At 47.0% G+C, this 15558-nt stretch overlaps 4 protein-coding genes across 4 annotated transcripts; 3 read left to right on the top strand and 1 right to left on the bottom strand.

Annotated features, from left to right (window-relative positions):
• Positions 1-732: 732 nt before the first annotated feature.
• On the top strand, positions 733-2563 carry ABOM_003866 (uncharacterized protein; the record flags this gene model as incomplete). Its single annotated transcript, XM_022530996.1, has 6 exons — positions 733-1169; positions 1221-1328; positions 1397-1819; positions 1872-2154; positions 2207-2310; positions 2368-2563. The coding sequence occupies 6 exons, from the start codon at positions 733-735 to the stop codon at positions 2561-2563; spliced, it is 1551 nt and encodes a 516-aa protein (XP_022390987.1).
• A 4860-nt stretch (positions 2564-7423) lies between these two features.
• Positions 7424-8451, top strand: ABOM_003865 (uncharacterized protein; the record flags this gene model as incomplete). Its single annotated transcript, XM_022530995.1, has 2 exons — positions 7424-7774; positions 7840-8451. The coding sequence occupies 2 exons, from the start codon at positions 7424-7426 to the stop codon at positions 8449-8451; spliced, it is 963 nt and encodes a 320-aa protein (XP_022390986.1).
• A 3546-nt stretch (positions 8452-11997) lies between these two features.
• ABOM_003864 (putative Cu-dependent DNA-binding protein) lies at positions 11998-12336 on the top strand (the record flags this gene model as incomplete). The annotated part of the gene is made up of 1 exon (XM_022530994.1): positions 11998-12336. One exon carries the CDS (start codon positions 11998-12000, stop codon positions 12334-12336), a length of 339 nt encoding a protein of 112 aa, XP_022390985.1.
• Positions 12337-12824: 488 nt separating this feature from the next.
• Positions 12825-15375, bottom strand: ABOM_003863 (putative actin polymerization protein Bzz1; the record flags this gene model as incomplete). Its single annotated transcript, XM_022530993.1, has 6 exons — positions 12825-13219; positions 13283-14441; positions 14493-14573; positions 14619-15146; positions 15249-15275; positions 15331-15375. 6 exons carry the CDS (start codon positions 15373-15375, stop codon positions 12825-12827), a joined length of 2235 nt encoding a protein of 744 aa, XP_022390984.1.
• Between the last annotated feature and the right edge of the window lie 183 nt (positions 15376-15558).

The raw sequence follows: 15558 nt of genomic DNA, 5'->3' as shown, positions 1-15558 counted from the left end.
GGGGGCACGTTCCCTTGTTTGTCTGATATATGTAGTTCCATATGAGGCTACGATTTTCTCAAGTTTCCTTCATTTTTTGGGCCCCTTTTCTCATTTGATGTCCACTACCGTTTTGTCCGCTATAGGGGACCTCAAACAAAGATTTCACAAAAGCAAGTTGGAATTTCACCATGCAACACAAACTTTGAAGTGCTGGCTCCAGGCACTGTACCAAGCAAGCGGGCACTATACGAATTGACTCGCTATACCGTGTAGTTGGCGAGTCGTGCGAGTCCAACCTCATCCCTTGCGAAATATCAAAAGCTAGGTTTTGCACAAGGTAGTTCCTCCGTATAGAATTAAGGAATCTTGGCATGCATGAAGCATGCAGAGATCTACCAATAATCGCAGTTCTCTGCGCAACCATATTCGCGCCACGCACCACTTGTCGTAAGTGTGCGTAAATGATCGCCGAACCTCGTGTATATGACGAGTCTGGTAGCTTGATGTAGATCGAAAAAAGACAAGGTAATTTCATGCGGCTAAGAAAAAGGGTTTAGAGAATGTGGAATGTAATAACTAGTTAGCGTTGCTGAGTTGCGTTATTCACTTCTGTCGGTAGCTTATAACCTCAAACTCTTCTCTGTCTTTGAAGCTGAAGCATAGAGCCTTTACGCAAGCCCACCGAGGTTCGATACAGAAGCAAATATCAAGCTTATTAGCATTGCACAATTTCCTTTCAGATCCGGCAAAATGCAAAGCAGCAAAGCCATTGTCAGTTCTAGGTTCCATATTCCCATTCCGTGTACCAATTTGGCAGAATATATTTTCGACTCGGAACCAAAAAATGATTACTGGAGCCCCGAAGATCCCCTCTTGTTGTCGGCGGATGACCCAAGCTTCCCCGGCTATACGTTCGACCAGATGAAGACCTTAACAAAGGCTCTAGCATGTGGGATGCAGGAGAGCGAAGGCAAACAGGTTGTCCTATATGGCTACTGGAACTACAACTTCTATATCGCGCTACTGGGCTGCTTGGGAGCTGGAGCAGTCTGTTACAACTCTCCGCCTATCCACATGGGCGGGTCGGTATCTAGACTTGAATCTCTGAAGCCGGAGTATCTGTTTGTTGGCCCAGAAAGTTTGGAGGATATCCCCGATATTCTGTCACAGATGGCTCATACCCCACGGTATGTGTACGTGGTAGATACCTCCACACGTACGGGAGGGGACAAGTACAGATATGAGCATTGGAGCTCTCGGCTCGACTTCAACGATGAGTTTTCGTGGCCAAAACTATGTGACCAGCGTCTAAAGGCAGCACCAGCATTGGTCTTGACTACGTCAGGGTACGTACCCTATCTATTTGTTTCTATCGGTGCGTTACAAATGAAGGATCGGGCCTAACTATTCGTAGGACTACTGGCAATCCTAAATTAGCAGAACGATCACATTATGGCCTCATTGGAAACGCGGAGCAGTTGCTCTATCGCTATAACCTGAAAAAAAGAGAGAAAGAGATTTGGCTCTGCAACTTCTTTCAGTATGGTATCGGGTTCCTTTTGTACGGAATTCTCGCCCCTCTCAAGGCCAGGTATGGGACAATTTTCATGAGAGGGTTTTCCGTGGAAAGGTATGCCAAGGCAGTTGAACAGTTGAGGCCCACATCCTTGCATTCACCGAAGCACATCCTGCAAGAGTTACTTGCTCACACGAACGGCGCCGACTTCTCCAGTGTGAGAAGTATGCGAACTGGGGGTGCTTATATTCCATACGCCATGTGTGATGCTTGGGAAAAGCTACATGGGTCTCCCTGTGAGGTTGTCTGTGGCATGACCGAGTATGTACCCCAGGTTCCAAGTTTAATTGTCCTTGTCTACTAACCAATCTAGGGGCGGAATTCATTTTGCATCTGATCCAACTGTGCTGGAAACTGATGAAACAATTGGAGAACTTCTGCCCAACCTTGAAGCAAAAGTGGTTGACAACCAAGGTAGGGTTTTAGCAAAAAATGAGACTGGGGAAATCTATATCAAAAACCCCTTTTTCATGAGGAGATACCGGAACAACCCAGAAGAAACGAAGGAAGTTTTCAGCGATGATGGATGGATCAAAACAGGCGACTTAGGGAAGGTGAATGAAAAGAACAGATGGTATATTTGCGGGCGAAAGAAGGTGACGACGGTCCTACTTGCCTTGCTTGATCGACGCTGCTAATAGTTCAAAGGACCTTTTCAAAGTGAACGGCGGACACATCTCAGCAATATTAATTGAACAGGCTATCTCAGTCCATCCGGAAATCCTGGAAGTTGTGGTTGTCCCCGTCGCGCTGTTAGTATAATCAGTTCAAGTCATTCGGACCTTCTGCAGATTGCTAACAATGAGCAGTCCGAATGAAGGCGAATTCCTGCCACGTGCCTACATTGTCGCGGAGCGTAATTCCTCGCTTACACCAGATCTTTTCTTGGAGTGGATGGAAAGGGAAATACCCTCTGAAATGTATACACGAGCTGGCGTGGAGTTCGTGGACGCTCTCCCCATCTCTGTGGTAAGTATTCCCTATCAGTGCCAGATGATTTATTAATCGGTTTTCCAGGCTGGGAAAGTGGACCGTAACTTCCTCCGACGCAAAGCCAATTCCGGACCGCAAAGGGCTTGGTTGTCCGCAATGTCCAGAAGCTGGGAGAACGCACCTTGCAAGCCTGGCTCGTTGCTGATCAGATAGGTTACTTTCATATCAATATTATCTGAGCTATCCGGTATTAGACCATACATCGCTAGAGAATGCCATGCAAGCAGAGTATTATTTAACAAGCTAAACAGACCAGACACCTGGATAACAGGGGCAGCCAAGGTTCTCCCGAATGATAATGTAACAGGATGTAATTGCCATATATTCTCATATCGTTGAGTTTATACCAACTTACACTGACGCCAAGCTGCGTAGTCGAATAAAGCTTCCGGAACCTTAAAAGATCAGGTTAAAAAGGATGATACTGGGTGGCTGCGTAAGCCAGCAAATGTGATGCATGAGACTCTTCAATAATCTGGTCGATCCTATATTCTGCCTTTCATTTGTTGCCCTTACCGGTCAATTGCCAATAGCTACTCCGTACGCGTGTCGCCAAGCTGCGAAAGAAGCAAGGAGTGGTATAGTGTGATTCTTGCGTTGGTCAGGGTACCAGCAACAAATTTCAGTTAGTTTCTATGAGGCTGTGTGCGCTAGGGATATGAAATCGCAAATCCACATGTTAGATCGCCATCCCTTGCTGTGCGCATACTCCATAATTCGGGGCCAATTATCCACTGGCGATCATTACTGTAAAGATCTAGAGCTACTAGAATGCCATATAAATAGTAGACTTATATGGTCAAGGAAAGGTGTAGCCAAAGTCAATTCGATTCAATATTCAGTGAACGGGACAGCTTTACAACGTTTTAAACACACATTATCCGGACTACACCTGGTTAGACTACACATAGGATGGTTTGTGCTAGGGACAGGGACAGGCCAGCGGATCAAGAACCCCAGATTGCCAACCATCGTAGTTGTGTAATCTTCAAAACTTCGTTCTCTGTGCCCTCAGTATAGGATATCTATGCTGCAAACTCAAATTTACAAGCAAGACTGTTGATCTCAGAAACCCAGACAGATGACTCGAGTTTAGTAGCAGCGGTATGTAAGCCTCGCCAAAGCCCGTGGAATGAACCTGTGGGTTTTGACCCGACCTGCTTTTCTGGCGGATTTTGGATTTTAAGTCTCAACTCGCGAGGTAGGTAGAGATTTAGATCTTAAATATATAGAATTCTGACGGGGATCTATAGATTAATCAATAAATAAACGTAGAAAGTTTTGCAAGTTATATATTTATATAGATTTAAACTATATTTATAGTTATTAAGGTTAGGTATTAACTAGTTCACAAGTGTGACGGCGGGTATTTTAGATAATATCTAACTTGTTAAGACACTGAGAGCTTAAAAGTAACTCTAGTAAGAAAGATAGTATTAAGATTAATATTAATACTGTTCTATATCTAGGTATCTTTTTTTCTTTGGGATGCGGAATATAATAATAATACAGAGCTATGAATTGTCAGTCTCTTTACAATTAATTGTGAGGACGTGCGATCCACTACCTCACGTCTTACCCTCCAGATAGACCAACTCGACAACAGGAAGTTTCTAATCTACTGATGTATCTCCCTGGCCATTCAAGAAGCATATCCGACCGTTTTCAAACACCTTTTCAGCTCAGCCATATATTTTCCATAATTATCTTGTTGGTGATTGGGCAACCAAATTATATAGCAAGTCTATAGAATAAAGCAGTAAATCAACTTTATAGATTTATTACTGTCAAGAGTAGCTTGACTGTTTCCTTTGACTTCTGTGAACCCCATGACAGTGGCGTGAGGCCTGATCTATCTTCTGCTTCAAGCTTGGCATGATTCTCTAACATCAGCTGGACCACTTGATTGCACCCGTTACCTGCAGCCCATGGCAACAGAGTTATACCTAGTTCATCCATACGCCCCGAGATACTACCTGCACCGAACATGATGCTTGTTATTTCTGTAGTGCCATTTCGAGCCGCCCATGATAATGGTGTCTGGCCAGCGTTGACATGACAATCAACCTACGACCCGCTTTGAGTAGCTTCACCACATTCCCTTGGCCATTCTCAGCAGCCCATGAAAGTGGTGTCCGACCGAAATTATCCTTTTGAGTCTAAACTGACGACTCCCTTCAGTATCAAATCTGCGACTGCGCTTTTTCCGTTGCCTGCTGCCCAAGATAAGGGCGTTCTACCAGTTTTGTCTTTGGACTCCAGTTCCGTGTCTAGGTCGATCACAGTAGTAGTATTCGCAGTTTCTCCCAACAGAAGACGAAAAATGGCTGTATTGCCTCGCGAAGCTGTTAGATGGATGGCCGCCTGTCCCAGGCTATCACGAACGCGTTTGTCTGCTTTGTTCTTGATGAGAATTTGGACAACCTGCACATGGCGTCTCCAGGTTGCATAATGCAATGTTGTCCATGAATGCCTATCTTAAAAGTCAAGCCCAACACTTTCCCTTGCCAGCCGACGCACCTCCTCATTGTCCCCACTTGAGGCAGCTACAAGAAGTTGCTGTTGGGTGTCTTGCTGAGCTACTCCTTCCAGTCTGTCCAATCTAGTATCACTTGGCCTCCCTCCCAGTTCACCTATTGTAACATGCATCATTTCCACTGCTCCATTTTCAAAATCGCCTGCTTCCAAGGGGGGGTGAAAGTAAACCGGACCCACATATTGGTAAACATGGACAGTACTCGTGTTCTTCGTCAGCAACGCTCTCCCAATTGAAACAACACCAGGCTCTGCAAGAAGCACATGACAGTCAGGTTTTGTAAGTCCTAACCGAAGCCGCAGTTCAATGAGAGGGTGTATATCCTTCCAGATATATAGCTAGAAATTCGAAGACAGCAACCGCCGCTCGCGAATTACCATCCATGTCCCGGTGACCCTTCCGCTTTGCTCAACCCTCAACATGGCAGCTGGGTTGAGATCACCAGGCGAGGACAGCTCCATATCCACTAGGGCAGTTGGACACCAATTGAAACCTTTTCTCATTGTGGAGGAGATGTGGAAGAGATGTCCGTGCCTCACTTGGCCGGTTTTCATCAACACACGTTGGTAAGTACTTTGCTGCGGCGCATCGCGGATTATACTAATTCCTGTTAAAAGACCTGATATAGTGGCAGTATCTGGGGCCCAAGACGTGTATCGTGGTCCCAATACCGTCAAGAGCCCATTCAATGAGGGAGTTCCACGTTTTCTAAGATTGCGGATAGGCGTTTGCGCCAGGCATGCTTCACTGACTGTTTCCAGTATATCTTCGTCCGGGTCTTTAACCACGGAGTCTTTAAACGTGATTTTGACAGTTTACGACTCTACTAGTTCCAGAGCAGTCCATCCTCGGCTGAACCACGGCGGCATAAGGATACTGAAACATGCCGTCTCTGCATCAATCTACCCACACTCGCAGATATAACAATCATGGACAAAGGTCACACTGGCGTCTTCATAATTATTTTGAATTTGGTTGATTGCCCTGTTGCGTGCTGCCTTATCTCTCGGAATGGATATTGTATCTTATTAGATCCCTTTGCAATGAAATTGCTCCGCGACTCCCCGGAAGAATGCATACAGACACTCATTCACGTCCCCCTCTGGCTCCCCCAGCTCCAATTCCCATTCCATCCGACCATACATGCGAGATTGCCATAAACGGTTCAGGGCGCGGAAGGATTGCGTTGCCATCCAGCTTCCGCACGGTTTTGTTTTCTGCATGAGCGGCTATCTCCAACTGGCCCAGCGGGAAACAGGTCAGCCGGCCACATAAGTTCTCCGGGTCCTTGGCTTTCGTGCACAAGGCCGGCTCATGTCGTTGTTCAACAGCGTTGAAATCTCGGCGTGATAATTCACAAAAAAGGTCTTTTGGAACGAAATCAGTGCAGATGGAGGACCTAAATCTGAGCCTTCTACTAAATAGCACGCTACTTTATTAGAAGGCTGAGACGCAGAACAAAATAGTACTAGACTTCCCAGGGAATGTGGTGGTGCGCGTTCTACTTGCAATCGGATATAACAACGATTTTCAAAATGGAACAGGCCAGAGCTATATACTTGGTCTGATAGACCTGAAAGGCTGAGCCAGGCTGCGAAGTACTATACATTATAGATAGAATACCGGAGATCTGCAATAAGCTATATAGTACTTATTTTTAGTAATGTACATCTTATAGTATTTAAAATTAACAACCAAGTGGATCCTGCGCAGATTTTATACTAAAAGATGAAAAAGTTGCAAAAAAGAGTATTGATTGAAGACACCCGTACAACTAAGAAGTATGATAAATTTACGCGAGCGTGGCTATATTGTATTAATTGATTAAGATAATATTATATTCTCGGACGAATCCACGGTCCAATGGGATCCTAGTAACCTAGTATCTACCTCAACACGGTTGGCTTTACTGGGGTAGAGAGTATATAACAACGGTTCTACAATTAGGGATTGCGATCACCACCTAGTGCGTCGCAACAGACAACAACTGGGGCATATTGATAATCACAACGTCTGGTACTCATCTGGCAAAAAGCCGCCACTCCAGTGTTAGCAAATGGCCATGGTCTCAACCTTGAGGATCTTTTGAGAGATAGAATAACATAAGCAAACCCCTTCAAAAGGCGAAGGAGAGAGGACGCTGGAAAGCTGCATGGGGTACGCTTTCGTATTTGCACTTTTGACAGCTTTGCACGCCCTCTCATTCTCGTATACTACTAGTACACTCACTACACCACCTCCCCTTCCAATATTTCCTTGGTGAACAAGGAATACTACATTATCCCTTTACTCATATTATCGCATATGATATAATATCCTCCAATACTTGCCATATCATGGAATCAGAAGAGCCAGGAGAAAACCCCCTTTGGTTTTTCAAAGACATTTTGCTGCATGGAGAGGACAAAACAGCAGCACTGAATGTTATAAGCAAAGGCATATGCTTCTGCATTAAGTTGTCTCCAAGCAACCTCGATCAGACACCAGAAACCCTTCAGAAATGCCTCGAATTGATGGAAGATGTTTGTAATGATGGCGACCTCGACGTTTCCGAAGAGGCAGAGCAAGATCTACAATATTGGGTTCTGGAGCCCTTCCTTGAGATCTTTGAAAACCTGGAGTCTTCCTCGAATCAACAGCATATATCACTCCAGGAATATCTTTCCCCTGAGACCTATCGATATCAGGTATATGGCCCAGACGGTACTACAGCCTTTCTTGGACTAGACTGTTCCTCGCAACCAAATCTCAGATGGTATTACTGTTGGCCAAAGCAAACTACCATCACAATAGCTTTCGTTCCGACCAAACGATATCAAGATTGAATGCCCAAGTATTGTTGAGTCAATTTCGCAGTTCCCAAGAAAAGGTCTCTGCTGCTGGAACTGTTTATCACTTCAAATCTGCATATTCAGGGAACCTGGCAGCTGCTTTACGAGAAATGGACATCTATAGAAAGCTGGACGAAATTCTGCCTTGTGATGAGATCAGAATTCCGGCTGTACATGGTGTTGTTCGAGATGAAAGCGGTTCACTACTAATTGGGCTTCTTTTCTCTTCGATTGAATGTGGGCCCGAGGACTTGGAATGCATTCTGATGTCAGAGATGTTGTTATCCTCAAGCTTAAGAGATTGGAGAATGCAAATCACCACAACTGTGACAAAACTACACGAGGCTGGTATTGTCTGGGGCGACACCCAGGCCGCGAATATCTTGATTGATAGCAAAGACAATGCTTGCGTGGTCGATTTCGGAGGCGGTTTTACAGAGGGCTGGGTCGAGAAATCTCAGATGGACATAATCGAGGGTGATTTGGCAGCTCTTATCAAAATTGAAGAACCTCTGCAGCCAGAAAAGACCTAAAAGAAGCGAGCCCTTGAAGGTAGCGATGGCACCCAGGCGACCAAGAAACCATTCGAGATTGATAGACACGTACCATTATGACCTGCATCAGTGCCATAATCCCTCATATTTGTATGGAGTCGTCCTTGGACGCACATTCCTGATCTATCATTAAAATGAGGTGGGAGATCGATCGGAGTGTCGTTCTCTTTCCATATCCACTGATAAGAACCGCACTTATGCCATCGTCTGTCACATGGAGAACGCAGTCCTCCAAAGCTCGTTTCTAGAAGCAGAGAGCTTAATTCACTAGATTTAGAATCAGGGTCAGCTATTATTTAGATGCATCGCATAGATAGAAGTAAAACAAGACAAGATGAACTTCAACGTGATCCAGCCCATCTCAATCTGAAGATTGGAGATAGGGAACGGCGTTCTTTGTCGGGGTAGGCCAACTTAGGGGGATCCACGCAGGCGCAGTCATCAAAGCACCGGACTATTTCACTGGCGCACAACTGAGTATTGTTCCAGGGTGATCCTTTGCATCCTTCGCCCTTTCTACGGTATCTGACAGGTCAGAGTCATCAAACCCCACGTTTCATTTAATTTGAATGGGTGATGACCAAGTGTGGACTGGGGAGAAGGAGAAAAAAAAAATGAGCGGCTGCACGACCAGAAAACCAGCGTCCGAAGCCTCTATGGGAAACCGAATACGCCGGATAGGGTAAGGAGCCAGGTCCCGAGTGTAACCTCGTGTAACTCGATGAGAGGTTCCTTGAGACCACGTCAGTATTCATGGCATACTTCAGTGGTATATGAGAGTGAGAATGCTCTCCCTATTGATATCCCGATTCACTTTTCGCCTTCAATTAGCGATTACAAAGGCATGACTCATATTCCCGATGGTCGTGTTGCTGAGCGGCAGAATATAGTGCGCCGGGTTCATCAGAAATGTAACAATCCAACAGGATTACTCAATAGCCCTCGCGCGCAATGAATCCAATTGCAAATTTTCCGAGTGGAGCGGCCGGCTTTCTGCTGATTCCTTTAGTGGGTTCATGTCACAAGAACGATCTACAACTGTCGCGTTATTCGACAGCAGTCGGAGCATAGCGGGCATCGCTGACTAAGGAATATGCATAGGGCTCAGGGCTCAGGTCGGCGGTATCCGAGAAAGGCAAGTCATGGGATGCGATACTGTGAGACAGAAAGGTAATGAATACTTCAATGTACAGTTAGCTGGGTCAAGAGGTAGTAGATAGGAAAGACACGGGGACGGAGGTTATTTAGTAAAACAATTGAATGATAAGACAAATACCAGCAGCAAATGAATACTACCTAGGTACAGAAGAGAAAAAAAAAAAACATTGACCCGTGCACGCACGTTGTCACAAAACCTCCGAACTTAATCTGACAAGCACAGCCAACCCGATCCACGACTCCAGATAATCATGTAGTAATTATAACGCGAGGCGAATAAAATGCCTCATGCATCGTGCTGCACTCCAACTCGAAGCACCTGCCTATTTAGCTTAGCAACCTTAGCGTAGCTTAGTTGGACCACGAGCCAATCCACGTCCCTGCTAGACCTTCGGTTTGTCCACAGCGTATCCCGGCGACGTTATTTTCGCTTACCACGGGTGCCCGCCATAATATGGAGTACTATAGTACTGCGACTACTACTTGGTACTTTAGTTTACGGCGGCTACTAATCAGACCCTGAAACTCCGACAGGAATTAATCACTCATACTGGAGCATAGCTTATTCGCATCCTGCGCCACGAAGACCGTCCGGATTGGCTCGAGCTTAAGCTTCGGGGAGGAGAAGGGCAAGAAAGAGGTAAAGTTGCCAAGATGTTGCCGATGCTGCTCAGCCACCTCCATTCATTATTCTGTTGGGTGTTCTGTGGTGGTGGTCCTTGCAAGCGAGATGATCTCTTGGAAGTTTGCATCTGATCATCTGGGCGGGTTTCGTTCCCCTACGTCAGAGGGGGGAATGGGTTTGGGGGGAGGGAGGGTGACTGATGGTTTGTGACCGTCTATGGACTTTGATGACATTTTTGAAGACATTGTTCTATCTAGATCGGAAATTTTCTACCTCTTCAATATTTTATAGCGCCAGTTATATATAAAGTTGAATCAGAACGCGGGAAATAAAACGAAAAAAAAGAGAAACAAAAAAAAAAAAAGAAACAAAAAAAAGTCATAGCTTTGGAGCTCCAGCACCAGCCACAACCTGCCCCGAGCGTCACCCTTCCCAATTTCTTGACACTTACCGGATAATATCTCAAGACCACGACCCAATATTTAGCAAACCCGTACCTTAGTTCGGAAACCAGGCAGCAGGATTGCCCATCCCAAGGGGGGAACCCGGCCGGATTGAATGAATGGGACACAAAAACCACCAATGTATGAGGGAATTTGCTGCACCATTCCATTTCACCGTTTTGCCGCGCTCACTAACACAGATGAGGAATGTATGTACCTGGTAATCACAGCAGAAAATTGGCAAAAAAAAAATTTCATTGCCGCACAGTAAATTAAAACCACAGTTACAGCCAGCTGAGAGGGGAAAATCCCGCATAGTGAATGACTTGGTTTGTGCATCTCTTACCGATTCCATCCATGCAGCGATCTCAACTTTGTTGCGTTAGTTGACCTTACTTCCCAATATGGACGGCGTTCCTTAGTAACTCCCGTACCAGTAGTTAACTAATCGATGTCATAGTAGTATACTAAGGTAGTCTACACTTGTGGCTCTGGCCTGTTTTTTTTTTTTTTTTCTTTCTTGTGATGCAGCTTTCCTTTTTTGAGTTTTCTTGTTGCTTTTTAATTTATTTTTTTTTTCCCTTACCTACTTTTTGTCAATTCCGCTTTGAGACCCTCTGCTCACGTATAAATTTGACCGTCACCCGTCCACCATGCTCGTCGATCCGCTCATACTCTTCAAGGGATGCTCATCGACGGTGAAAAGTGGGCTTGTGAAGCTTGCGTCCGCGGACACCGTGTGACGACTTGTAAACATCATGGTGTGTGTCTCTGGTCTACCTCCTGCCTCTCCCATCTGGGATAAAATGATCTAACTATCTACCCAAAAACACCTAGATCGACCGCTAATCCGTATCAACCGGAAAGGTCGACCCTTCTCCACCTGCTCCGTATGCCACAACACCCCCTGCCCAACACCAGAAGAGCATACCAAGCTCAAACGCGAGGCCGAGGCCAAATCCTCTTCAAAAGTACAATGTGACCAAGCACCACCACCACCACCTGAGACCCCTCTAAACCTATGACCAAAACAAGAAAAAGAAACTCTGAATGAAAAAAAAAATATTGAATGAATGAAAGAAAATCACATATAAGCCACACACACACACCCACACCCACACCACACTGGGAAAACATTTTGTTATAAAACACCGCAGGCTGATGTTGGGTTGTTTCATTGAGTTTCGCTTGTTCCAGAGAGGTGCCGCTAGAGTCTCTTCGCGTTCGAATTCTGTCTTAGTTCCCATTGCGCCGAGACCGTCGTCGAGTTCGCCGAGCCCCCAGAGTCGTCCCCAGATCATGGCCGGTTCGAGTCCGGTCGTCTCCGCGCCCCAGCAGCAGCAACTGCAGCTGCAGCAGCCGTTTCAGCCGGAACTGCACCAGTCGTTTACGCGCTCGAGCATGGCGCTGCCGTTTACCGATGGCGAGTTTGTGGCGCCGGCGCTGTGCTCGATGGGCGATATGCCTGTGTCGTTGTCGATGGTTAGTCCGTTGGATGCGGATCCGACGGGGCGGTTATTGTTTGGGGAGGCGGGGTTCGGGGATGGGGGGTTCTCGTTAGAGGATTTGGATGTTGGGGCGTTGGAAAGGGAGGTTCTTCAGGAGGATTGGTCGTGGTTGTCTGAGAATGCGCTCTAACATTGGTGGTGGGTGGGATAGGTAGGGATGGGCTTCAAAAGATTTCTCACGATGATGATGATGACGATGATGAGTGATGATCTTGTGTTTTTATCATTGGGTGGGTTCTTCTCTTTCTTTCTTGGATTTAGCTTGTATGCTTAAGGGGGGGGGGTTACATTCTTTCATGCATATATGTTCGTGTCAGTACCATAGATTATGGTCAAGTACATATGTCTGCGATATCAAGACAAATTCTATGCTCATCGAGAAAAATAGAACTGCCAACTTCTATACTGCCGAGGCGAATGCTTGCTACATGATATGCCAGGAGGTGCAGTGGCTAAGAACAAGAAGGATACTAACAATAGCCAGACCGCTTACCCAATAATAATAAACCTCAGCTCCAGGCTCCCCAATGCAAATGACAGAGAAAATATAGCTTCCGTGCGTGTATATACATCTGGACAACACGGAATCTTGCGACTGATCGACCCTGATAGATCAGACTACACCTCATGGATGTAGTTGGCGGGCACGCTCTTGGTCAATCCCCCTCTTTCCACGTCGGCCCATCCGTCACCGCCGTCTCGGTTAACCAGCACAAAGCGGTCGCCTTCCGCCATGCTCCATTCCATGTCGCTGCGAGCCTCGTAGTCGTACAACGCCTCGACGTACTGCAGCTTCTTGGCGCCCCGGCGAGGGGCCACGGCCGGCCCAACCTTCTTGCCCACAGCACCACCGACCATTGAGGCAGAGGAGGTGGAATAAGTGGATCCCGGGCGGTCAGCCATCCCAGGGCTGGTCGCAGGGGCTACGGACGCCGCGGGTGCCGGTTCCACGTAGGAGGCTGGGACGAGACCCTCAGTCGAGCCAACGCGGACGCGCATCCAGCCCGATCCGTCTAATTAAGGATGGAAAGTCAGTAAGGCTGCAACGTTTCTATTGAACATGTGGGAAAACTCACCATCCGGTTCAACAATAGTTACATCATCCCCATCTTGAACGGTTATCTCGTCGGCTCCTCCGGCTTGAAATGGATAGATCATCTTCCCGCGTGGTTCGCTTGGCTTCGTCGATTCAGCTACTGGCGGAGCCTTAACGTATTGTGCAGGTGGTGGAGCTAAGACCCTATTTCTCTTAGGCTTGGTCTCCTGAACAGGAGCCGGAGTTGCCGCCGCTTCTGGCACCGGGGATGGAACGGCCGATTCGGTCGGACTAGCTAGCGCTGGCTGGCTGGCGGCGTTGGACAACGATCGGTTGGCACTAACTGCGTACCCAGAACTCAACGAGTTCATCGTATCCTTCCGAGTTAGGGACGGCGCGGCAGATGAACCAGTAGTTGTCGGCTCAAGGTCGAGCTGTGGCGCAGCACTGGCCTGTTCTTGTCGTTCCGCTTTGAGCTTCTTCTTCTCTTCCTTACTCTGTTCGCCAGGACATTCGGCAGGGACTTTCATTTGGCATTTGCTGTGACACGTATATCCACAATCCCGGCAATCGAACCCCTTCGCCGAGAGTCCCCATATCCGCTCTCCGCAGAGGTCACAATTGGTCGGGATTTTGAACGTTTGTGACTTGAAGTTGTGATTCTTGGCACCCAACGATAAGTCGCCTACTACCGACATAATAGTAGATGTTTCGACTTCGGCAGTGAGCTTCTTACGCTCCACTTCATGCAAAGCGCCCTGCAGGTAGAAGATAGATCGGACTATATCGACCTCGCTACGATTGTCTTTGCCTTGTTGGATGTTTTCGCGGATCCGCTTGGATGTTTCGACGTCCCTGCGTTTCTGGTCGGCCTCAACCCTCAGTTCCCGAACTTGCGTTTTACTCTTGCTGAGCAGGTTGCGCAAGAAGACCTTCGCAGTCTCGTCGGTGACAAGCGCTTCGTCATCGTGCCAAATAGGGCTCGGCTCAAAGGTCATATTGGGTGGTTCCTGTGACTGGCTGACATTGTGGCGCAAGAACATGAGTGAATCGAGGTGTGGGACATTCCGTGGGATTTCGTTCAGTAGATGGGACATATGTTCCATACTCTTAGACAGAGAAGACTTTTCCAGCTGCGCTGCAAGCGACCATAGTGAATTCAACTTGGATACGCGCATTTCGTTGAGGTTTTGCAAGCTCTGGAAACAGAATTAGCTATATGGATTTCGACCCCCAGTACCCTTTCTCACATCTAGTAGCTCTGGGACGTATTCATGGTAGAACCGTTCCTTCAACTTGTTCGTCACGTTTATGCTGATGAGGTACGTATTCTGCCTCGGTTAGTAACGGTCTTCAGGCAGAAAGATGCTACCAACTTTGACGTTGTTCATTTCCAAGATCTGCTGCTGATATGCAGCCTGGGCCTTGGGTTTACTGTGATCAAACGAATTCTCCATTTTCTTGCGCCTCCCCTCCACTTCTTGGCACACCCCATCGTATTTGCCCTTTGCTTTCTTGAGATCGCCGTAGGCAGCGTCTCTTTCCTTTTCCAGCTTGGCATGAAATTCGGCGTGAGACTTTCGGATTTCCTCATATTGTGTCGCAGCTTGCTTCAGAGGTTCCGCAACCTGGAAAACGAGGTCTGTAGCGAACTGATCACGTTCACCCGCGTGCGATTCAACGGCGGTCAGGTGCGTAGTCCAAGTGGTAAGTGAAGCGCTTTCGAGGGAGCCTGGAGTCATGGTTGGAGTATCTCCGACGCTCAATGCGCTTATTTTCTTGGCCTTGCGATCGTGGTATTTTCTGCAAAGGGCCGTCAGCTTGGCGGCGTACTCCTTTTCGATGGCGCTCCGTTCCCGGTAGAACTGTTGTATCTCGTCGAGCCATTGCACCCCGTGGGAGACCTAGTCAGAAGAGGTATTAGTAACTGTCTGCTAGAGTCAATGCCACACGGGTGTTCAGTGAAGCATGGAGGTAGTTGGGGGAAGTGACAAAAGGAAACATACCCAATTGTTGACTGGTTTGAACGCATCCTGTTGTATACTCGCATTAGATTTACCGTTCTCATCGTATCTGAACTGTGAGTACCTTTAGCTCCGCTCCAAATTGAGGAGCCACATCGGGTGTTGCCATTGTAGATGTGACAGCCCCTCAGATCGCGCGCATGAGACTTTCTGTCAAGGACAAAACTTTAAGACGCAAATCTGTTAGATTTAGGCAGCTATGAGTGGAACTGACTTTTTCACGTACCTCCACGCGTTGTCTGTTTTTGTGCGACGGGAATGCTTCGTCGTGACTTCACTCTGGATAAGAAAG

The sequence above is a fragment of the Aspergillus bombycis genome, assembly GCF_001792695.1.
Source record: "Aspergillus bombycis strain NRRL26010 chromosome Unknown contig00024, whole genome shotgun sequence".
Lineage (NCBI taxonomy): Eukaryota > Fungi > Ascomycota > Eurotiomycetes > Eurotiales > Aspergillaceae > Aspergillus > Aspergillus bombycis.
The sequence above is the reverse complement of the archived record's forward strand: the minus strand, read 5'-3'. Positions and strand labels throughout refer to the sequence as shown.